A 25,346-nucleotide genomic window follows, 5' to 3' on the forward strand; every position below is an offset into this window, starting at 1 on the left:
GGCTAAGTGTCAAGTACCACTCTAAGAACCCTGTCTGTCTTCTTATTTAATTTTTAAGACAACTGTATAATACTCCATACAGTTACTCCATGTCATGGAGAGAGAAACTGAGGTTTGAGACATCAGGTAATAAGGCCTAAGTTACAAAGTAGTGAGTAGCAGAGCTAAGCTTCAAATCCAGTTTTAGTCTGACTTAAATCATAGGTAGTTTGCTACTATGCTATATTACCTTCACCATCACCCTGTTTCCATTTTCTGATGGGACGGAGACATCCAGAGAGAGCATTTCCACATTGGGACTAGAGGAGACCAGGGAGGATGATAATCCAGGGTGGCTGAAGGCTACAGAATCAAATAAAGAGAAACATCCGCCCCACCGCAGTAAAGGGCGGATGTGTACATCAAAGTTGGAGAAGCAGAAGCGAGCTAACGAAGCAGCTTAGGGCAAGGCCATAAAGGAAGGATGATTTAGAAGTGAGAGAGGCCAAGAGCAGATTCAGAAATGAGTAGAGGATGGGCCAGGGTAAGCCAGTGTGAGGCTAAGAACACAGAGAAAAGTTAGATATACCAAGGCTATGATCACAGAGAAAAGTGAGAGTTCCACTTTTGTACACTGCTGGTGTGGTGCAGGGGACACCAGACGGCTAGATGGAGGTGGGCAGGACAAGACAAGTTCATCATGTGAACTTTCACTGTAAAAAAATCCTAGAATGATGGACATGTCAATGGTGTCCAAATACAGTGTATTTCATTATAAATTATACAAATGGTCAGGAAGATATTCCGTTATTCTCTAGGCTGCCATGAATGACTACTGGATCAAGAAAATGTATAAATTACAAGTGTTACACTGACTGGCAGGCACAACCACCATAATACTTAAAGAAGATGAAAGAAAAGTGCTCATCTTACAAGAAGAAGAAAAATTTGTCCCAAAGCACTTAAAGCACTTGTAGGGGTACGACTGCAAATATGTCAGTTTCGGTTGATAAGAAGACACAACTCAAGGAATAAGAATGGTAGTGTGATCTTGTACTTATTATATTTGAAGTATTTGTAAGAGAAGTTGAATTTAGGATGAAGATGACATAATCCTTTCTCCAAAGGGGTTCCCAGAGGCAATTAAGTTCCAATGCCCTAAGACATCCATTATATATAATAAATTAACTTCTCTCCTATGAATCTAGGATGCTACCAGCTGTTTGAAGAACTGGAAGAATTGATACAATAGTCACTCATATTTTCTGTGCTCTGGAGTTTCAGATAAGGAACCAGAGTTAAGAGAGTCCAGATCTTTGGTTGGAATTTCTATAGATCTTTAGAACTTTCTATTTGTTTCATTTTGATGGGCTCAGAATGAGAAACCAGTAACTCATAGTCTAAGGTTTTAGACAAAATCATAGCTATTGAACCTAATATATTTGGACCTTCATGGGCATTTTCCCAGAGTCAGACCTAATCTACACATGGATCCTTGCTTATTTTTAAATAGATAAAATAATACCATTCTAACAGAAGACACGGCCAGAGAAAAGTAATGGTATAGAGGGAGACTGGTGATTTGAATGGGAGAAAAAACAATGACATCCAAAGGAAGGCCATTGTATGATGCAGACCTATAGAACAGAGGCCATCTGAAGGGGTTTAAGGAATAGCCAGAGAAAGCAATTGACAGCAAAAGGAAATAAGATGCTCTCCTTTTCACGGAACTGGCAAGGGTTCTGCATGTTTTTAAGGGTTTCAGGGAAAGCAGGTCAGGTAAAAAGCATAGGCCAACAACTAAGTACTATTTACTATCCTAAGGTAATATGCATCCGAGTTGAGAATACAGGTGTTCATGAACATGGGTTGGAACGTGAGGGATGCGTTCTCCCTTGACCCTTGTATTTGCTCCTCTCTAAAGAGAAGATCAAAATGATAGGTTTCTTCTAAGGTTATTATAAGGAATAAATGAGAAAATGTTACGTGAGAACTGCAGCCATTAGCTTTTACAACATGAGGGCCTAATCACACATTATTTATATTCAAATTCAACACTCATTTATGAGCAATTACCATGGGCAAGGATCTCTGCTAGGTGATTTTGCACCTATTAGTTCATTTAATCTCCAGAACAGCAAATCTTTCAACATGTATTAGAGTTACATATATTCAATATTAAAAGAACACAGCAAAACCCTGCGGACACTCAGCAATGCTTTAAAATTTTCTAATCACACCCCATCTCCTGGTAGCAATTTGTTCCTACTTCAACAGAACAGTACAGGCAATTGTGGATTCTTTCATTCCTCCAACCAGCCTAGCCCCAGTGGTTTTCTTGTACTTTAGTTTACTGTATAAGATTGTGCACACAAAGCCATGGAGACTATACTCTGTGGTGATATAAGGACCTTTCAGGAGTGATTTAAACAGGCATATGAGCCAACTCCTATGGCTCAACAGTTGCCATATGAGCCAACTTTAAAAATCAAAACCATGTAACCTTACCAGATAATCAACATTGCTGGATCCCCCGTGATCATGAGTCCTATGGGCAGTGGTGGTGGTAGGAACCCTGATAGAAACAGTTCCCCCTATCTTCACCCAAAGAGAGTGGGTAATTGTCTTGCATAGACCACAACTCTGCTGGCTCTGGCCATCTTTTTATATTAACTCTGTTGTAATGGCATCAGATTTGGTTTTCTTTTCATTAAACTTCTTCCTGTATCTCCCCAACCAGAGTGCTGTTAAGATAGGATGCAAGAAACTTTTGGTGATTCAGTGAACTCTTTGTGGCAGCACTCAAAAGCACAGGGTGATTTCCACCTTTCAGGAAACTCACATGGTAAGACTAGTCAAAAATTATTGAGAATGCTAAGAAATGAAAAACTTTGGTTTGTTAACAACTAATGTGAGAAACAAACATGGAAACTCTATATCCATCCAATGGAATGAATACTCATGCATTTCTCATCTGTTAATGGGGTGCTACTTAAGGAAAATTCATCTTCCCATATCATTCCTCTCATATTTCTTAACATAACTGCCGGAGCCTTAACCAAGTGCTAAAACCAATCTACACAGTTTGAAATTGGAAAACTGCAATTATCAGACCATCTGTACTTATCTATTACTGTAGAGAGATGTCACTTTTTGTTTCCATGACTCTTGATGTTACAAAATGAAAGCTGTGGCTTACTAGGGAGAGAAATCTACCTTCACTGCACATAGCCAAGGGAAAAACAGAGTAGCCTGCTTGTCTCATTCTTTCAACACAGTGGGTTTTATCAGTCTACCTCTTCTTCATCTTTCTCCAAAATGCAACAAGTTCATCTGCAAAATATTTATTAGTCTTAAAAGCCTCATTTACTTCGAGGGCCTTTTGGTATTTGCCTAGAGGCAGAATCTCTGCTGATAAAAACAGAATCATTCATGGAAGTGGAAAGTCCCACACTCATAATTTAGGCAACTGCCATTTAAAACATCACTGGTGATAATTTACAGAGCACTGCATCACAGGCTACACTCAACTGCTGATGGGGATCACAAAATCAAAGTAAGAGTAACTATTTACTTATAATTTCATATGGCAAAGACATATATATTTTTCAGCCTCTGAAATCACATGTCCTCAAAAATTATCACTGATTTTACAAATGAAAAAGTTCTTAAAAATTAAGACTAACAGTGCAACACACCCACGGCAATATAAACTTCTGGGTATGACAAAAGTTGCCAGGAGATGAGTATGTTTTGACTGAAGCAATTTTTTTAAGGTGATATTTTTGCCAGCCCTTTTGGAGTGAAGAACAATACAACTTTTAAGAATGTATTAAAACATCCTTCTTCCTTAAAGTTGCCTTCTCTCTCCATTATACTCCCCAAATCCTCAGCAGGTATCATTGGCTGTGAGATGCCACCTAACTGAAGTAGGACTCTTTCTACCATTAAAGGAACATAAACCAAAGCACAGTAGACTCTGGTGGGCACTTTTCCCTCTTAAATGTTATTTAGGAGATAAGCAAGAAGCAGTCTTGCACCAAACAGTCATTATAAGCAGCTGGAATGTTCCTGAAACCGGGAGTTAGACAATGCTGATATGCCATAGTGATGATGAAGAGGAGCTCAAGGATGTGAAGGGCTGGCAGTGCTAATTTTATTCTCTTAAACTTTCCTTTCTGTAATACAGAGCCACTCTTGGGAGCTTTCATCAGCCTGTAGATGGCAGGAATCAAGACTTATAGCAGGACCAAACTGCAAAGTAGGGAAAGATGGGCTTTTAGTACCTTTCATACCGCTTTTATTTCTTCCACTTAGTCTGTTCCACTTCCCCATGGCCTCATGCCACATAGCTATTCATGTCCTCTTCAACATAATAGAATTTGTGGTGGGTGGCTGGTACAGATAATCAATCTGGAAGGTCTATAAAAGAGAACTTGTCTTTGTCTCTCTACCCGAGATGAGAAGCTTTTATGGAATCTTTGAGCCAGAAGTACCCTAAGAGAACATTCATTTATTCATTTAAACACACACACATACACACTCACAATTTGCTTTACTTCCATGTGACATGCACTACTCTAGAACAGGCACGCAGTGGTAAACAAGGCAAATAATGAATTACTGTATTGAAATTTCATATAATGCTCTACACTCAAGAGCACTATACACTGTATACACAATAGTGTACACTCTATTCTATAAGCAGTAAATTTTATGTAATTATGTAAAATAAATGAACTCTTCTGATTCTGTAATAAGCTTGAGGTAGTGCTATTATTATGTCCATTTTACAAATGAGGAAGTGAGGCACAGAAAAAGTCAAGGGATTTGCTTAAGAGTCAGGATATTATTCTAGGAAGTTGGTGCTTTAGAGCCTGCTCTTAAACATCACTTAGTAACTATCTTTCTATGTCCCTGCCATCATGGAGATTATATAGTAATAGGGGAAGCAAATTGGTAAATACATAAATATAAAATTATATAGTAGAGTACATATACTAGATAGACGAAAATAAATATACCTATGTAATTTGTATGATAATATAACGAAGGAAAATGAAACTGCTAGGTAAGGGATATATTTTTGATGGAGTGGTCAAGGAAGGTGTTCATGTGAAAGTGCCATCTGAGCAAAGACCTAGATACAGCAAGGTTAGGTTTTCATCTAATCTGGTAGTTCTCAGACTGTGGTGTATTGAACCTTGCCAGGGCCTAGGCAACCTGTGGCTGTTGACAGGAAGACTGGGCAGGCAAGGCAACAGGCTGCAGAGCTCAGGCCTGGCTCAGGCACAGCAGCTGAGCTTCCATCTTATCTGAATTTTGGTGTCTCAGATAAATTTGGCTTCAAAAGGATTCTATGATTTAAAGAAAAGTTTAGAAAACCATTGATCATATTCCATTTTTTAGTTCAGAGATGAAGAAATTGAGGGAGAAGAGGAATGACTTGATAAGTGTTCATGGCTGATGTAGGACAATAAGAAGAAAATTCAGATTCCTTAACTTTGAATCCAGTGTACTTTCTGGAACACTGAACTGCCAGCTTTAACTCTCCTGCCCATCCAGGACATTGTATAATCTCTGGAGGGTAAACACAGATCTTATGCAAAGGTTTCTCTCTTTGGAAACTTCATAATCAACTCCAGGCTTAGCAAGAGCCCATCTCCTGTGTTTTATTACACTGTCCCTAGCTCTGCTTTTTACTGTAATTTATATTTTTCCTGATCGTAATCCATTATATCAGTTGTTACTATATTATTATAAATAGTTCGCATAAGCTACCTCAAATCCTTGTGGAAGTATGTATGTGCACAAGAGGAGGAGTATTTGCAGTAGGGGCTTGGTATTAATACACATTTCTGAGTCTTCGGGTAAATAAGATCTGAATCGTGGATCTGTGGGCATCATCAAAGGCAATATAGAAGAATTTGGGGCAGCCTCCCTGACCAAAGGCCCTCAAATCATACAGCCAGACATCCGTCCCTAGCCTCATGTGGCATTTGGAACTACTACTACCAAAACTGGCTGTTACAGTTCTTTTTTTTTTTTTATAACTTTTTTTTTTTTTGGCTGTTACAGTTCTAAGTGAGATCTGACCACAGCCCTCAGTAAACTCATAATTTCCAGCATGACCCTTATTTAAGAAAAGTACACACAGTCAGTTTCTCCCAAATTAAAGGAAGAACAAAAACCCTATCAGCCCATTTTAATTCTACAGCAACCAAAAGCCTCTGAACAACTATCTCTGTTTCCCAGGATAAACAAACAAACCAACCATAGTATGAAGCCTTGATCTATTCAAGATTGTTTGCTTAAAAAAATGAGTAAGCAGCTGCTTCATACTCTTGTCCACAATAAATTACAATATGCAAAAAGATAGATACATTTCGGGAATAGCAATGAGCTCCACAGTGCAGATGGGCTTATAGATGACCCTTCCATTTTTTAATAATCTCCATAATTTATGTGTGAACAAAGAAATGCAAAGATGCCGTATGCACCCCTCTGACTTAGTACAAATCACTTTTATTTACTTGGGCAATACTTCATGGTCCAGTTAACTTCTTAATTAAAGACAGCAAGATGCTCATGTTCCATGCAAGCAGCATGGAACATACTGTTTTATGTGCAATATGTTCAGCTGGGAGTTGAAGCTGTTTTGCTTACTGAGGAGAAGCCACCGCAGCCTTCATTTGGTTTCTAAACTAACCAGAGACACGGCTCCTCTCATTGCCACTAAATTGTCAATGGAGCCTCTTCAGACAAAGCTCGTACTTGTCTGCCATCCCACATTACTTTTTTTTTTTTTTTTGTCTCATGCCGAGAATGCTGAATCCAAATTTTCAACGTTCTTTTCTCAATCTGCCTCCTCCTCAGTCATGCTCTGTAGTGGTTAGGAAGCAAGACGAAAAGAAGGCATGTTCTAGGAGACTCAGGAAGGGAGGGGCATGGCTGGAGTGGGCCAGAGCCTCCGCTTCCAGAAACTCTGACCCTGCTAAACCACACTGCCGAGCTTGCATACAATTTCAAACCCACAGGAATCATACCATTAGGAGAAATTGGGGCAAATAAGAAAGAAACAAAACACAAAGTAAGGAACCGTGAGTTATGAGTGACTATGAATCCCTTTTTTAATTTCAGTGACTATGAATCTTAAGAAGCCAACCTAATTTCTAAACTCTTGCACGACAAGATACACACATTCTCAATTCGATAAACAAGGGGCTGTGCTCTGAAGGGTTTCAGGGACCCATCACATAAGTGACTTAAGCAGTTTGCGTATGAGACGATAATGCCTGGTGGAGACTGTGGCCAACCAGAGAACAAATGCCCATCTAAAGGAGGTATCTTTTATTCAGATCCAGCCTTTAGAAATATCAAACCACTCTCCAGACTTTGTTTTCTTTTTTTGTTTGCGTTTTAATTTTTTATGAGAATCATAAAATGTAGATTTTTTAAAATGTGAAATCTTCAGCTATTTCAATATCTAAAAAATTCATCTTAAAAGAAAAAAATACTGTATTATGCAAGTAGATTGTATCTATGGGATGCATTCAGTTTGCAACTTCTGTTGTAAGTTCTCATTCCAAGAGCTCGGGTAATAGTTTATAAAGTGGGTCACTGAAGTTACTACATTTAGCCCTCACAATAAATTTCTGAAGTAGACACTATCAGCTCAGTGACTAGATCAGGCATAGTGAAGCTTGTTCTTGTTGTATTATCCACTGTTGTTTCTAATTTCCTTTTTTTTTTTTTTTTCAGTGCTTTTGAATTTTCTCTGGAACTTAACATACCTTCCAGGAAATAATTCCACAGGAGAGGCAAATGGCTATGCACAACTCAGCTTATTGTTCCAAACAATGTCATGAGAAAAATCATTTACCATACAATGCGGTGGGATGGAAGAAGACTGCAATTCTGGATTTTCATTCTGACATTTACTTGGTAGAACTTAGGTACATCTTACCTCCTTTCTGAGCTTTGGGACTCTGTTAAGTGAGGTGATTGGTCTAACTGACTTCTTGGGGGCTTTCAACTTTTGGCCTACATGTGCCTTGATAATTCGGACTGGTGGAATAAAACTTGATTCACATCATACTAAAATCAAAATGGAATTTAAGAAACTCATCCTTCCCTAAAACAAGAGATTACATATCCCAATGTAAAAATGTACAGTGAGGATGTTCTGCTCTGACTTTCAAGGTGAATGCAGGAGTTTCTCAACTTTCATAACTTGGAAACTTCCAAACCCCATTTTATATGTGGCATACAGACTTTCATATGAACCAACCCTTAGCCTTGTTTTTGTATAGCACTGGCGGCTGTGTACACTTTATTATTGAAATATTTTATTATGTTTGGCTCTTTGTAGATTGAAAATGAGTGGAAATATCATTCCCGGATCAAAGTGTATAAACATTTTTAATGTACTTGACATGTACTATAAAACTATTTTTTTTTCAGAAAGATTGGAAAAAAATAAAAGGAAAGACTGTGCCAGTAATAAAACATTTTAAGCAGAAGGATGAGGAAAAAGTGAGTTGAACACTGGAAGACTGTAATTCAGTGAAAGAAATATTTAAAGCTAAAAGCTATTTTTTATGAAATGGGTTTCCTTGGAGGGCACTGAGTTTGACATTAAGATGATGTTCAAGAAGAAGAGAAAGACCATCTGGTTCAGAGCAAGTTCAAACATCAGGTGAGATGTGGGCCACATGATGATGCTGCTGATGGTGAAAATATCTGTCACTGTCATGGTTATCATTACTGTCATTGTCCTTGTCAGAAGGGAATGAGAGCAGGAGTTACCATTTCAGGAATACTCACTTCATGTCAAGTTCTGTATTAAGGACTTTATAAATATTATCTTACTTATAACCACCACAATGTAGGTATTAATATCAATTTTACAGGCAAGGAGGCAAGACTTGCCAAATTAAGAAACTTCTCAAGGGTCACTCATCTGTCAACTGGTAGCACTTGTTGCCATCTGAACTCAAAAATACAGCACATGGGTTTAACCATGGTGCAATACTGTCTCTTGGTGCAGGCAACTTTTAAAGCCCCACTTTAAATACTGTAATTATAACACAGGTCTTAGTAAGTGAGACCATCTTAAAATATGAGAGTTTTTATAGGATAGGGACATTTAAAAGACTTATAAATCTCAAGTCTTTTATGATAATTTTCTACTTTGCTCTTTAAAGTAAGTTCATATCTTTATCCCCCTCCAACTTATTTTTCTATCCCTCCTTTCCTAAACTTCTAAATTCCATATAGCAATGGGCTAGAACCACTATACCCACCAGAAGTATAGTTTGAAGTGAGTATAGAAATAAACTCACCACACAACGTTCTTACTGCTATAGGCCTGGCACAACATACCCATAGTAGCTGCCCAAGAAATGTTAGTTTCCCTTCCAATGTCACTTCACATTAAATCATATAAAAGCACCATTTACTTGCAGCATCATGGAAAGTAAGGTAAACAGTCTCTCCAAAGTAGGGATGGGCCACTTTTATTCAAAATGGGACTTTGTGGTTAAAAGTCTCCTTTCATATTCATTCATTCAACCTATCTACTAATAGCTCTTGCCAAAATTTTGTAGTTGTATTTGGGAACTAAAAAAGATACCTCGCACACAGAAATGTGGATTTAGACACAGAGGTTTTTTTTTTGGCATTATATCTCCTAACTTTACAATATTCTGTGCTAATGCATTCAAGTAGTATTTCTAGAGACAGACTGGTCTTTAGATGTCATGGAAGAGTAGTTAATTTAGTGCGTGTCCTTTTCAATCTATTTTCTGAGCTGCACGATACTTATAGAATCTATGCATCCATGTGGCTAAAGCTAGCACATCCTGGGACTTGCACTCAATTCCCACATGGAAGTTTTTGTAGCAATGAACATTTTCTCATTAATATATCTTCCAGAGTGAGTGCTTTCATACTAATCATTTGTAGTGACTCTACAGGATTGCAACCTTCAGTAATGAAATCCGATACAGTATTGAACACTGTGTGGGTTGCTTAACCAACCCCAATTCCGCTCAGATCAATGAAACACAGAAGCAGAATGAACTATTGCTTCATTAGTTATCCTCACTGAGAGGGGCTGAGTAATCTTATTCAAATGGACACTGATATCTCTTCAATGGGATGAAGAAATAAAGGCAGCTGTGACCTATGGGGAAATGATACTGCAGATGTTTCTTCTGAGAGAAGTCGCCCAAGGGTGGTCTATGGTCAGGTGCATCAGAAAAAAAACCAGTAAGCTGACATTGCCAGAGGGGAGGGGGAAAATGCTACACGTGAGGGTCATGTGAGCACCGTGTGAGGTTATGAGTCAGTCAGGATGGCAAATTCTACTGTCACCTGCTCAACCATCCTTCTCCACCTTCTGTGCTATCAGAACCCGGTTCTGTTCAGCAGGCAATTACTCTGTGCTTGAGGGTAGGTGAGCCCTAGGGACTAAGTTACCAGCTCCGTATTGCATTCTGCCTTTTTGATCCAGCATATCTGTTTTTACTTTTTGTGAAAATCCAAAGAGACAAATTCTACCCTGGCTGCCATGCCTAGAGTGCTATTTTCTAGTCCCTTCTCAGTGCTCTGATGGCATCTAAAAGGGAAATAGTCAAGATCTGAGCCACTTCTGCTATCTCTCCCCAGCCAAGCCAAGATGGCCCAATTACAGGCAAAATTCTTCGGTTGGATATTAAATAAATGGTTATGAGATCTTGATGAAGCAATTTAGACAATGTATTTTTAAAACTATTCACATATGCAAATTATACGATTCCATTTATGTAAAGTTCTAAGAAATGCAAAGTAATGTGCAGGGCAGAAAGTACAGGACAGAAAGTTGGGTTGGGAACAGGGTGGGTGTGACTAATAAGCAGCACGGGAGAAACTCTCAGGGGTGACACATATGCTCATTATCTTGATTGTGGTGAGGATTTCATGTATAAAATACATTTGCAGAAATGTATCATAGTACACATTTTAAATAGGTATGATCTATTCCATGTCAATTATGCCTCACAAAAGGTCTTAAACTTTTAGATATTATTTAGATACAGAAAATTTACTGTTTACATCTTCTTTGGAGGAAAACAAGTACTGAAGAGTATGCTAAGTATGGTTTTATTTATAAAAATATGCTTATGGGAAATGGCTAACTGAACTGTTAACCATGCTTACCCCTGCAAAGCAGATGTAGGTGACACTTTATTTTTAATGATTTATTTTTTAATTTCACAAGCATCTACTGAGCACATATTATGTGCTAGATACTGCAGTAGGGCTCAGGAATACAGGAAGCAAAAATCTGCACAATCTTCTGCTCTGCCAATCTATATTCTTGAGCAAACAAGAATGTCAAATGATGACAGTTACAAGGGGTGGGGGGAAACTAGGATGATATTTTATATATGGTTGTTGTGCTAAATGAGGAAGGTCTTTCTAGAATGGCAACATTTAAACTGAGAACAGGATGACCACAAGGAGCCCTTGATGAAAAACATTTAGGAGAGAGTTTTACAGGTCTTTGTGAGGAGTTAGGATTTTATTTCCAGTGCAATGGGAAGTTAACAGAGAATCCTTGGTAAAGGGTAGAGAGACCTGATATTTCAAAAAGTCTACTTTGGCTTTGACTTGGATTATGAGGCTAAGAGAGAAAGTTAGCAGAGAGGAAGGAGGCTGTCACGATGGTGCAGATGAGAGAAGGTGCTGGCTGGAGCCCACAGGGTGTGTGTGATGGAGAAGAGGGGATGGATATGGGCACTGTTTCAGAACTCATGGGACTTACGGGTAGATTTTGCTATATATGCATATCTGTATCTCTTTTTTTTTTTCTTCAGTGAGGAGATATTTATTTTGTTGTCAGAAACATTTAAATTAAAGAGCTTTATTCACTATTTTTGGAAGGAAAATACTTTCTTAAGAACAATGAAAAACATTGAATTCTGAAACTTTATTTTCCTTAAATGATGTGAAAGCATTGAATTTAACTCACTGATTTTTCAAGATTAGATTATGCTTTTTAAAAAATTTGAGAAAAAGCTAGAGAGAGAGAGGAAGTGCACACATGAGTGTGGGGAAGGGTGGAAGATGAGGGACAAGCAGACTTCCTGTTGAGTCAATGCAGGGCTCCATCCCAGGACTCTGAGATCATGACCTGAGCTGAAGACAGATGCTTAACCCACTGAGGCACCAAGGTAGCCCCAAATAAGCTTTCTGTTATTATCATTACTTTTTAAGCTTTCAATCAAGGGTATTTTTGAGTTGGGGTCAGATGACCACTGATTTTCAGATACACTGGCTGAATATTTGCAAAAAGTTCAATTCCTGCATATTGGCCTAAGAGATGTAATCCCGTATCCCCTTTCAAGTCTTCTAAACACATTTCTCAATTCCTTTTTAAAATTATTTTTCCATTTTTAAAAACTTTAACATTTTTTTTCAATTCTTTTACAGGACTCTAATTGTATGCCAAGGAAACTTATCTCAGGGCATTTTATGTAACACATCAACTATTCTACCCAAATATGCTCCCTTATACCACATGCAATTTAGCTGATCATCTACATATTTATAGAAGTATCACTAATATAGGCTAGAAGGTTTGGCAAACTATAGGCTACAGCCTATTTTTTTGGTGGCCCTCAAGATAAGAACATTTTTTATATTTTTAGAGTTATAAAAAATAAAAGTATAAAATATTTGCTATTTGGCCCTTTACAAAAAAGGGGCCAACACCAGTTAAAGGAAATTATCACTCTGAAATAATGAGTTAAATAAGTTTAATACAGAATAGGAGGATGTGGTATACACACACACACAGGACTATTACATAGCCATAAAAAGAATGAGATAGTGCCATTTTCAACAACACGGATGGACTTAAGAGAGTATTATGATGTCAGATAAGAAAGACAAATACCATATGATTTCATTCACATGTGGAATCTGAAAAAAAAATAAACTAACAAAAAAATCAGACCTAGAAATACAGAGAACAGAGGGGAGGTGAGTTGGCAAAAATGGGTGGAGGGGAGTGTGAGATACAGGCTTCTAGTTATGGAATGAATAAGTCAGAGGAATAAAAGACACAGCATATGTAATATAGTCAATGATATTATAAGAATGTTGTATGGTGGGAGGAGGGGCAAGACGGAGGAAGAGTAGGGTCCCCAGTCACCTGTCCCCACCAAATTACCTAGATAACCTTCAAATTATCCTGAAAATCTACGAATTTGGCCTGAGATTTAAAGAGAGAACAGCTGAAACGCTACAGTGAGAAGAGTTCACGCTTCTATCAAGGTAGGAAGACGGGAAAAAAGAAATAAAGAAACAAAAGACCTCCAAGGGGGAGGGGCCCACGAGGAGCCGGGCTGAGGCCGGGGCGAGTGTCCCCAGGACAGGAGAGCCCCGTCCCGGAGGAGCAGGAGCTGCACCGACCTTCCCGGGCGGAAAGGGGCTCGCAGGGAGTTAGAGCAGGACCCCAGGAGGGCGGGGATGCCCTTGGGCTCCCGGGGACACTAACAGACACCTGCGCCCCGGGGAGATGCGCCGAGCTCCCTAAGGGCTGCAGCGCGCACGGCGGGACACGGAGCAGCTCGGGGGGGGGGGGGGGGCTCGGGGGCGGCTCCGCGGAGAGGGGGCTGCGCTGCCGGGGGCAGCTCCGAGGGGCTCGGGTAGAGGAAGAGGCTCCGTGAGGAGGGGGCTGCGCGGCTCCAGGAGCAGCTCGGAGGCGGCTCCGGCAGAGGAAGAGGCTCCGTGCAGAGGGGGCTGCAGCCCAGGAGCAGCTCGGAGGGGCTCGGGCGGCGGCTCCACGGAGGGTGCTGCACCCGCCGGGAGCGCAAATCCAACAGAGCAGGCCCCGGGAGCACAGGGCGCCGGGACACAGCCCAGGATCCGGCCTCCCCATGGGACAGGCAGAGGCCGGGAGGGCCCAGGACAGCGAGGACGCTCCTGCCCCAGCTGAGCAGATCAGCGGCCCCAACCCGGAGCCCCCAGGCCCTGCAGACAGTTACTGCAGGAGCTGACTCCATGGCTCCAGAGCTGGCCGCCACCACTGCAGTTGTTCGTCCTGGGGCCTCACGGGGTAAACAACCCCCACTGAGCCCTGAACCAGGCAGGGCGCAGAGCAGCTCCCCCAAGAGCTAACACCTGAAAATCAGCACAACAGGCCCTTCCCCCAGAAGACCAGCTAGACAGACAAGTTCCAGGGGAAGCCAAGGGACTTAAAGTATACAGAATCAGAAGATACTCCCCCGTGGTTTTTTTTTTTTTTTTAATTTTTATTTATTTATGATAGTCACAGAGAGAGAGAGAGGCAGAGACACAGGCAGAGGGAGAAGCAGGCTCCATGCACTGGGAACCCGATGTGGGATTCAATCCCCGGTCTCCGGGATCGTGCCCTGGGCCAAAGGCAGGCGCCAAACCGCTGCGCCACCCAGGGATCCCTCCCCCGTGTTTTTTTTTTTTTTTTTTTTTTTTTTTGCTTTTTGATTTGTTTGCTTCCCCCACCCCCTTTTTTCCCTTTCTTTCTTTTTCTTTCTCTTTTTCTTCTCTTTTTCTCTTTTTTTCTTCCTTTTTTCTTTTTCTCTTTTCTTTCCTTCTTTCTCTCCTCTCTTTTTCTCCTTTTCCCAATACAACTTGTTTTTGGCCCCTCTGCACTGAGCAAAACGACTAGAAGGAAAACCTCACCTCAAAAGAAAGAATCAGAAACAGTCCTCTCTCCCACAGAGTTACAAAATCTGGATTACAATTCAATGTCAGCCAATTCAGAAGCACTATTATACAGCTACTGGTAGCTCTAGAAAAAAGCATAAAGGACTCAAGAGACTTCATGACTGCAGAATTTAGAGCTAATCAGGCAGAAATTAAAAATCAATCGAATGAGATGCAATCCAAACTAGAAGTCCTAACGACGAGGGTTAATGAGGTGGAAGAACAAGTGAGTGACATAGAAGACAAGTTGATGGCAAAGAGGGAAACTGAGGAAAAAAGAGACAAACAATTAAAAGACCATGAAGATAGATTAAGGGAAATAAACGACAGCCTGAGGAAGAAAAACCTACGTTTAATTGGGGTTCCGGAGGGCGCTGAAAGGGCCAGAGGGCCAGAATATGTATTTGAACAAATCATAGCTGAAAACTTTCCTAATCTGGGAAGGGAAACAGGCATTCAGATCCAGGAAATAGAGAGATCCCCCCCTAAAATCAATAAAAAGCGTTCAACACCTCGATATTTAATAGTGAAGCTTGCAAATTCCAAAGATAAAGAGAAGATCCTTAAAGCAGCAAGAGACAAGAAATCCCTGACTTTTATGGGGAGGAGTATTAGGGTAACAGCGGACCTCTCCACAGAGACCTGGAAGGCCAGAAAGGGCTGGCAGGATATATTCAGGGTCCTAAATGAGAAGAACATGCAACCAAGAATACTTTATCCAGCAAGGCTCTCATTCAAAATGGAAGGAGAGATAAAGAGCTTCCAAGACAGGCAGGAACTGAAAGAATATGTGACCTCCAAACCAGCTCTGCAAGAAATTTTAAGGGGGACTCTTAAAATTCCCCTTTAAGAAGAAGTTTAGTGGAATAATCCACAAAAACAAGAACTGAATAGATATCATGGTGACACTAAACTCATATCTGTCAATAGTAACTCTGAACGTGAACGGGCTTAATGACCCCATCAAAAGGCGCAGGGTTTCAGATTGGATAAAAAAGCAGGACCCATCTATTTGCTGTCTACAAGAGACTCATTTTAGACAGAAGGACACCTACAGCCTGAAAATAAAAGGTTGGAGAACCATTTACCATTCGAATGGTCCTCAAAAGAAAGCAGGGGTAGCCATCCTTATATCAGATAAACTAAAATTTACCCCGAAGACTGTAGTGAGAGATGAAGAGGGACACTATCTCATACTTAAAGGATCTATCCAACAAGAGGACTTAACAATCCTCAATATATATGCCCCGAATGTGGGAGCTGCCAAATATATCAATCAGTTAATAACCAATAACCAAAGTGAAGAAATACTTAGATAATAATACACTTATACTTGGTGACTTCAATCTAGATCTTTCTATACTTGATAGGTCTTCTAAGCACATCTCCAAAGAAACAAGAGCTTTAAATGATACACTGGACCAGATGGATTTCACAGATATCTACAGAACTTTACATCCAAACTCAACTGAATACACATTCTTCTTAAGTGCACATGGAACTTTCTCCAGAATAGGCCACATACTGGATCACAAATCGGGTCTGAACCAATACCAAAACATTGGGATCATCCCCTGCATATTCTCAGACCATAATGCCTTGAAATTAGAACTAAATCACAACAAGAAGTTTGGAAGGACCTCAAACATGTGGAGATTAAGGACCATCCTGCTAAAAGATGAAAGGGTCAACCAGGAAATTAAGGAAGAATTAAAAAGATTCATGGAAACTAATGAGAATGAAGATACAACCGTTCAAAAACTTTGGGATGCAGCAAAAGCAGTCCTAAGGGGGAAATACATCGCAATACAAGCATCCATTCAAAAACTGGAAAGAACTCAAATACAAAAGCTAACCTTACACATAAAGGAGCTAGAGCAAAAACAGCAAATAGATCCTGCACCCAGCAGAAGAAGAGAGTTAATAAAGATTTGAGCAGAACTCAACAAAATTGAGACCAGAAGAACTGTGGAACAGATCAACAGAACCAGGAGTTGGTTCTTTGAAAGAATTAATAAGATAGATAAACCATTAGCCAGCCTTATTAAAAAGGAGAGAGAGAAGACTCAAATTAATAAAATCATTAATGAGAAAGGAGAGATCACTACCAACACCAAGGAAATACAAATGATTTTAAAAACATATTATGAACAGCTATACGCCAATAAATTAGGCAATCTAGAAGAAATGGACGCATTCCTGGAAAGCCACAAACTACCAAAACTGGAACAGGAAGAAAAAGAAAACCTCAACAGGCCAATAACCAGGGAGGAAATTGAAGCAGTCATCAAAAACCTCCCAAGACACAAAAGTCCAGGGCCAGATGGCTTCCCAGGGGAATTTTATCAAACGTTTAAAGAAGAAACCATACCTATTCTCCTAAAGCTGTTTGGAAAGATAGAAAGAGATGGAGTACTTCCAAATTCGTTCTATGAGGCCAGCATCACCTTAATTCCAAAACCAGACAAAGACCCCACCAAAAAGGAGAATTACAGACCAATATCCCTGATGAACATGGATGCAAAAATTCTCAACAAGATACTAGCCAATAGGATCCAACAGTACATTAAGAAAATTATTCACCATGACCAAGTAGGATTTATCCCCGGGACACAAGGCTGGTTCAACACTTGTAAAACAATCAATGTGATTCATCATATCAGCAAGAGAAAACCCAAGAACCATATGATCCTCTCATTAGATGCAGAGAAAGCATTTGACAAAATACAGCATCCATTCCTGATCAAAACTCTTCAGAGTGTACGGATAGAGGGAACATTCCTCGACATCTTAAAAGCCATCTACAAAAAGCCCACAGCAAATATCATTCTCAATGGGGAAGCACTGGGAGCCTTTCCCCTAAGATCAGGAACAAGACAGGGATGTCCACTCTCACCACTGCTATTCAACATAGTACTGGAAGTCCTAGCCTCAACAATCAGACAACAAAAAGACATTAAAGGCATTCAAATTGGCAAAGAAGAAGTCAAACTCTCCCTCTTCGCTGATGACATGATACTCTACATAGAAAACCCAAAAGCCTCCACCCCAAGATTGCTAGAACTCATACAGCAATTTGGTAGCATGGCAGGATACAAAATCAATGCCCAGAAATCAGTGGCATTTCTATACACTAACAATGAGACTGAAGAAAGAGAAATTAAGGAGTCAATCCCTTTGACAATTGCACCCAAAAGCATAAGATACCTAGGAATAAACCTAACCAAAGAGGTAAAGGATCTATACCCTAAAAACTACACAACACTTCTGAAAGAAATTGAGGAAGACACAAAGAGATGGAAAAATATTCCATGCTCATGGATTGGCAGAATTAATATCGTGAAAATGTCAATGTTACCCAGGGCAATATACACGTTTAATGCAATCCCTATCAAAATACCATGGACTTTCTTCAGAGAGTTGGAACAAATTATTTTAAGATTTGTGTGGAATCAGAAAATACCCCAAATAGCCAGGGGAATTTTAAAAAAGAAAACCATATCTGGGGGCATCACAATGCCAGATTTCAGGTTGTACTACAAAGCTGTGGTCATCAAGACAGTGTGGTACTGGCACAAAAACAGACACATAGATCAGTGGAACAGAATAGAGAACCCAGAAGTGGCCTCTCAACTTTATGGTCAACTAATATTCAATAAAGGAGGAAAGACTATCCATTGGAAGAAAGACAGTCTCTTCAATAAATGGTGCTGGGAAAATTGGACATCCACGTGCAGAAGAATGAAACTAGACCACTCTCTTACACCATACACAAAGATAAACTCAAAATGGATGAAAGATCTAAATGTGAGACAAGATTCCATCAAAATCCTAGAGGAGAACACAGGCAACACCCCTTTTGAACTCGGCCACAGTAACTTCTTGCAAGATACATCCACGAAGGCAAAAGAAACAAAAGCAAAAATGAACTATTGGGACTTCATCAAGATAAGAAGCTTTTGCACAGCAAAGGATACAGTCAACAAAACTAAAAGACAACCTACAGTATGGGAGAAGATATTTGCAAATGACGTATCAGATAAAGGGCTAGTTTCCAAGATCTATAAAGAACTTCTTAAACTCAACAGCAAAGAAACAAACAATCCAATCATGAAATGGGCAAAAGACATAAAGAGAAATCTCACAGAGGAAGACATAGACATGGCCAACATGCACATGAGAAAATGCTCCGCATCACTTGCCATCAGGGAAATACAAATCAAAACCACAATGAGATACCACCTCACACCAGTGAGAATGGGGAAAATTAACAAGGCAGGAAACCACAAATGTTGGAGAGGATGCGGAGAAAAGGGAACCCTCTTACACTGTTGGTGGGAATGTGAACTGGTGCAGCCATTCTGGAAAACTGTGTGGAGGTTCCTCAAAGAGTTAAAAATAGACCTGCCCTAAGACCCAGCAATTGCACTGTTGGGGATTTACCCCAAAGATACAGATGCAATGAAACGCCGGGACACCTGCACCCCGATGTTTATAGCAGCAATGGCCACGATAGCCAAACTGTGGAAGGAGCTTCGGTGTCCATTAAAGATGAATGGATAAAGAAGATGTGGTTTATGTATACAATGGAATATGACTCAGCCATTAGAAACGACAAATACCCACCATTTGCTTCAACGTGGATGGATCTGGAGGGTATTATGCTGAGTGAAGTAAGTCAATCGGAGAAGGACAAACATTATATGTTCTCATTCATTTGGGGAATATAAATAATAGTGAAAGGGAATATAAAGGAAGGGAGAAGAAATGTGTGGGAAATATCAGAAAGGGAGACAGAACATGAGAGACTCCTAACTCTGGGAAACGAACTAGGGGTGGTGGAAGGGAAGGAAGGCGGGGGGTGGGGGTGAATGGGTGATGGGCTGAGGGGGGCTCTTGACGGGATTAGCACTGGGTGTTATTCTGTATGTTGGTAAATTGAACACCAATAAAAAATAAATTTATTAAAAAGAAAAAAGAATGTTGTATGGTGATGAATAGTATCTATACTTGTGAGCATAGCATAATGTTCCAATTTGTTGAATTATGTTGTACACCTGAAGCTAATACAACACTGTGTCAATAATACTCAAAAATAGTTTAATAAAGACAAGATTAATTTAAAGTACAACTAATAACTCAAAAGATAATTTAACTAACCCACTTACCAGGTTGGGAGAAATATAGATTGAAGCAATGCTCATAAAAGTGAATTCTTAAATGCTTGAAATTGGCAATCTCCATTTAACATAGAATCATCACTTGACTCTTCTTTTACTATAGTTTTATCCCATGATTCCTTCTAGGATATTTCTTCAAGGCAACGGATGCATTTACAGTACTATTAGAACATTAGTGCCTAACCCAGTATGTAATGGCTTACAGTTAAATTTTATAATCACTGATAGGGTACCTGAACTGATTGCTCTTTTTGATAATTTTAACATCATAGCTCCCACCCTTTTACTAGGCACACAAGGAAGTAAATATATTGGCAATTTGGTAGCTTAAGAGAATTCAGTTTAATAGAATTCAGTAGTTTAGATAGCATTCAGATAAAATTACCCACTGCCTCAAGTTGCTGAATTTTATTAATTATGCTCATCAATGCACACTGTGCAAATAATGCTTTGGGGACCTTTCACATACTTTTTGTTTGCATGTGGACATGAACCAAATCTAGGAAGAGCAAATGCATTACTAATCTTCAACCAGCAAATTCCACCACTCCACCAACAAACAAAAAACCAAAGAAACAACCAAAACAAAAAAAAAACCCACTCAGAAACAGAAATTAATTTTGACAATATCAGTTAATAAAAGCAAAATATCTAGAAATCACTTCTGTCATGACAAAAAGAAAGAATGAGAGAAAAAGGCTAGGTCGGGGACTCTGGTTAACAGAAAAGCTTTAGAACTAGATTTCCTGCATTGAAGCTCTTGCCCTTCTACATACTTTGAACATAGTAGTTCTCTAAGTCTCAATTCTTTAATCTGTAAAATTGAGGCAACCATAATTGCCAATCCTGTGGACCAACCTATGGATTAAATTAAGAAATGATAATACACACAAAGCAGCAAAATACATGGAACAAAGCACATATGCTGGAGTGATTATTTAAATACCATTTCAGAACATAGTTGTTGACATATTGAAATGATTTTAACAAACCTTGGCTACAATGTTCAAATTCTTAATGAAAAACAAAATTCTAGTTCTTTAATTCTGTTTCCACAGATAGCATTTAAAGCACCTGACAATTAAAAAAGATAGCAATAATTTCTTGGACTTGCATAGTACTTAAGCACTTTCACATTTATTTTCTTGCCTTATATTTGCAACATAATCTAGAATAGTTCATTAACAGAGGTTATTACCCTCCATTTGGCAGGAACAGTGAAAGGCTCAGACAGGTCATCACAGTTTCATACAGTACCACACCAGTGATTATAATCAAGACTTCAGATTTGATCATATCTCACTACCTACATTACCATTCCCTCCCATGATGCTCTATACTCAGTTGATGGCTGATGATAAATTTCTCCAGATTTAGATTCCAGATAAACCACCATTCCTTTTTTTTCCCCCCACAGCAGTACTTACTGGTCGGGACTGGATTTCTTTGGCGTAGAGAGGTTGCAAGAATTCGGAGTCTCCTTCTAGTTTTAGACCTTTGTCTGTGATTCTCAAATTCCCCATTCCATCCTGAAATAGATGCATGGAGATAACAGAAAATGCAATTAGCTAATATTTCAAAAAAATCTCAGGCTTTCAAGAATTGAAACAAAGTTACTGCCTTTTTTTTTTTTTTGAGAGGTGGGTTGAGAGAGGGTCCAATAAAATACTGAGAGGTATTGTTCAATGCACTTAAGCATATCATCCTCTTTGCTCACTTATTCTAAGGAAATTCTAATCCAAGCAAACTAATGCCCCTACTCATTCACTAGCACAAATGAAGAAAGTCCTTTTGCTAGGCATTGCAGACAGAATGGAGACAGGAGGTAAGCAGGAAAACATAAAAGGATAATTTTCTGGTTTCCAAAACTTTATGCAAAAACTGTAAAGTGGTAGTCTGTTGGTTGACTCCGGTTCTTGGACACAATGTGTTTTGCTCACAAAATGTTCAAGAGGTCAAATTAGTTGTTGACATCTTTACTGACATTCTATTAAATATTAAAATATATACAAAAATAGAAAGGATAAATAGCAAATACCTGTGTACTATCATTCGTCTTCAACAATGATCCATGTATGGTTATTGTTATCTGCAATGCTCACCACACCCACCTCATTTGATTAAATATAACCACAACACCATCACTACCACCACCACAAAAAATAATAAAATCATTAGTATCATCTAATAGCCAGAGTCAGTGTTCAAATTTCATTCATTTTTATTTTCTCTTCTCAGATTTGCTTATTTGAATCAGGTTCCCTATAGTTGGTTGATACATGAAATTGTAGGTCATTTCCTAAAAATCTTCAAAGTCAGTCAGGTTCTCTCTCATAGATCTACACACATATACGTACTTTATTTAATGAACAGAACAAACCATTTTTTTCTAATAGCAATGCCCAGCATTTATATTTTGCTGAACATTCCTATAATTTAATACAATGTATTCTGTCTCCTATGCTGCTTGTAAATTGGTAGTTAGAACAAGAAGATTGATGAGATTTAGGCTCAGTTTTCTAGGAAGAACACATTCCAGGAAATGGAATATATTATTATTCTATTGCTACCATCACAAATAACCACAAACTCAATGGCTTACAACAACACAAACTTATTATGTCATAATTCTGTATAAGTCTGACACAAGACTCAAAGGGCAAAAATCAAGGTGCCAGCAGCGCTGCTGTACTTTTTTCTAGAAGTTCAAAGGCAGCAGGGGGAATGCATTTTTTGACTTTTTCTAGCCTCTTGAGCCTACCCACATTCCTGGACTTGTGGCCTCTTTCATCTCCAAGGTCCACAATGACTGGTTGAATTTGGCTCATGTTTATCACTCTGATGATGAGTCTTCCACCTCCCTCTTCCACTTTTGTTCATTAGACATACAATCCAGGATAATCTCTCCATTTTAAAGTCAGCTGATTGGCAAATACAATTCTGTCCATAGTGTTAATTCTCCTTTGTTACATGATGTTACATATTCAGGGGTTCTGAGATTAGGACATTGACATCTTTGAAGTGGATCGCATTTTTCTGTCTACTGCATATTCTTTCAGGAGACATACAATGTCTTCTGCTGTGATGTCATCAGACATTGGTGATCTTTGCCTAGAGGATCTATGATTTCAACCAGAGATTTCAAATTGGTAAAAAAAAAAAAATCTATCATTTCTTAATTAGCTGGGATATTCCATCAAGAGAAATTACATTTCATCCACTGTTTACCCTAAATTATAGTTTACAGAACTTGAAAGGTGTTTGATTTTTCCTCCTTTATTTATTGATTCTCAAAACATTGGTTACCTAGTATCTTCCAATAGGTTTCTAAACCTATTGGTTTAAAACTTATTTTTTTAAAAATATCATTACAGACATTTTTTTATTTGTTTCATTCCAATGTAGTTTCTATTGCTATTCAAGTTTTAATTTTCTTACCCTTGCTCAGTGGGAACCTCTTCAAGTTGGCCCCTAAGTCCTTTTAATATTCTTCAGTAGTCCTTGATGGCCCTTTTGCTTCTGGTATGACAACATGATCCAGGGTTATTGCATTCATGTCCTGTTCCAGGCTGGAACCAGCCATTTCTAGTAAGAATGCTTGGCTTATTTTTGTGGCAACTAGTATTTAGAGACCACAAACTGATAGCTTTGGGTGCTCATGGCTACTGGATTGACCCATTTCTGAGGACGGAGCTAGAAAATAAGTTCTGTGTTTTTTAAATAGAATATACCATGAATTCCCATTAAACTTCAATTCAAACTGAAGATATGAATGTTTCCATTTAATCACATGGATCTTAAAGTGTTAGTAACTTTCTTACATACCAAAAAACTATGTTCTCAACACCAAAATGATTACTCATCTGATTTAACCCACAATATACAGAGCCGGTACTATTCTAACATTATAATTAAGAAAAACAATTTAAAATTTGTCTTAAAAAAGCTCTAGAGTGCATCCTTCTAGGCAGGCACAAGTGACTGGATTTCAAAGCTACTTGAGTTGATTCCATCCTGTATAGTTGGTAGCATTACCAACTTTCTGTCCAGTCAGGTTTACTTGTTTCATTCCTCCCACCTCTCAAATTTTCATGACTGCTTTCTTAAGGCTTAGTTTTGTGAACTATTTAGATGGCACCAAAGTCAAATCTACAAAATAAGATATATTAAAAGAAGTCTAGCTTCTATACTTGTTCCTCCATCATGTTTCCTCTTCTCCAAATAAGTGTGGTTGTGTGCCCATATCAGTCAGGGTTCTCCAGGGAAATAAAAAAGGATGTGTGTGTGTGTGTGTGTGTGTGTGTGTACATACACATTCATTTTAAGGAGCTGGTTTCACCAATTGTGGAGGCTAAGTTTCAAGATCTGCAGCTAGAAAGCTAGAGACCCATCTTAATAAAACACATGATATATACATATACACACACACATGCACACACAGTGTTTACCAATTGATTCCTACATTTTCCCAAATACATTTGAAAATGGAAAGATCTGAAAAAAAAAATTCAGGTTATCAGCTTCTTGTGAAACTGGAAGCTCTAGGAAATATGAACCTGGTTTCTCACACGGCCACCACTATCTGGAATTGAATAGCTGCTACCCTATGCTACTCTATGAATCATATACTCTACAGTTCACCAGTTCCCATCCAGCCTATTTTACTAAGCTACATTTTCTCAGACTCCTGAGGTTTCTCACCAGAGACTACCATTTCTTCTTCCTGGCACTGCCATGTACTCTGTACATCAATACGTTCAGGACAGACACCACATTGGGGGGTACTGAATGACCAAGTGGGAAATGGGCACTTTTCCCCAACCCTCCTTCATAACAGCACTTCAGCCTATGCATGAGAACAGATTTTTCAGGTCAATGTTGTCCTTTCATAGATAGTGTGCCATCTGTATATTTCTATTTTTGGTACTTGTGAAGACAACTCTGCCAAAAGGACCCCAGACTAGGCATTCAAACCCAGTGAGAGAGGCATTGGGCTGGAGGGTATGTTCGTAACACACTAGTAGCATGTAGAATCCACAACAAAAGGAAAAAAGAAAAAGCAAATATCCACCTAATCCATCTCTGTGCCCAACTGCAAAGGATATGTCAATTATCTTGCTTTAGATTATTCTAAAACAAGACTTTTGTTAGTGTGGAGAAGCAGACCTTTACATAGAAACATATACTAAACCTGAATCTATAAACTCTTACATAGAAGATTATATTTGGAGTAATTAGCTAGCATATTCCAAATAAAATATATCTCCCTCCCCTCTTACAGCATATAGATCTGCTATCCTTAACATTTAAGGATGACTTACTAGATGCTCATTACTACATTACTATACTCTGTGCTTTTCATGCTGTATTTCATTTTCTTGATTGTCACTGAAAACTACCATGTTACTTCTTGAATGTAATCATAACAAAATAATCCTATGAATGTGAAAT

The 25,346-nt window shown here is 38.9% G+C and overlaps 1 protein-coding gene across 3 annotated transcripts in view; it reads right to left on the reverse strand.

The window, feature by feature from the left end:
* Window positions 1–25,346, reverse strand: part of SGCD (sarcoglycan delta) — a 910,945-nt gene that overhangs the window by 188,308 nt on the left and 697,291 nt on the right. For all 3 annotated transcript variants that reach the window (XM_038534931.1, XM_038534932.1, XM_038534930.1), the window contains one exon: window positions 21,323–21,424. In XM_038534931.1, coding sequence (XP_038390859.1) covers window positions 21,323–21,424 — 102 coding nt within the window. The remainder of the gene's footprint in view (window positions 1–21,322; window positions 21,425–25,346) is intronic.

This window comes from Canis lupus, chromosome 4 (assembly GCF_011100685.1).
Source record: "Canis lupus familiaris isolate Mischka breed German Shepherd chromosome 4, alternate assembly UU_Cfam_GSD_1.0, whole genome shotgun sequence".
Classification (NCBI taxonomy): domain Eukaryota; kingdom Metazoa; phylum Chordata; class Mammalia; order Carnivora; family Canidae; genus Canis; species Canis lupus.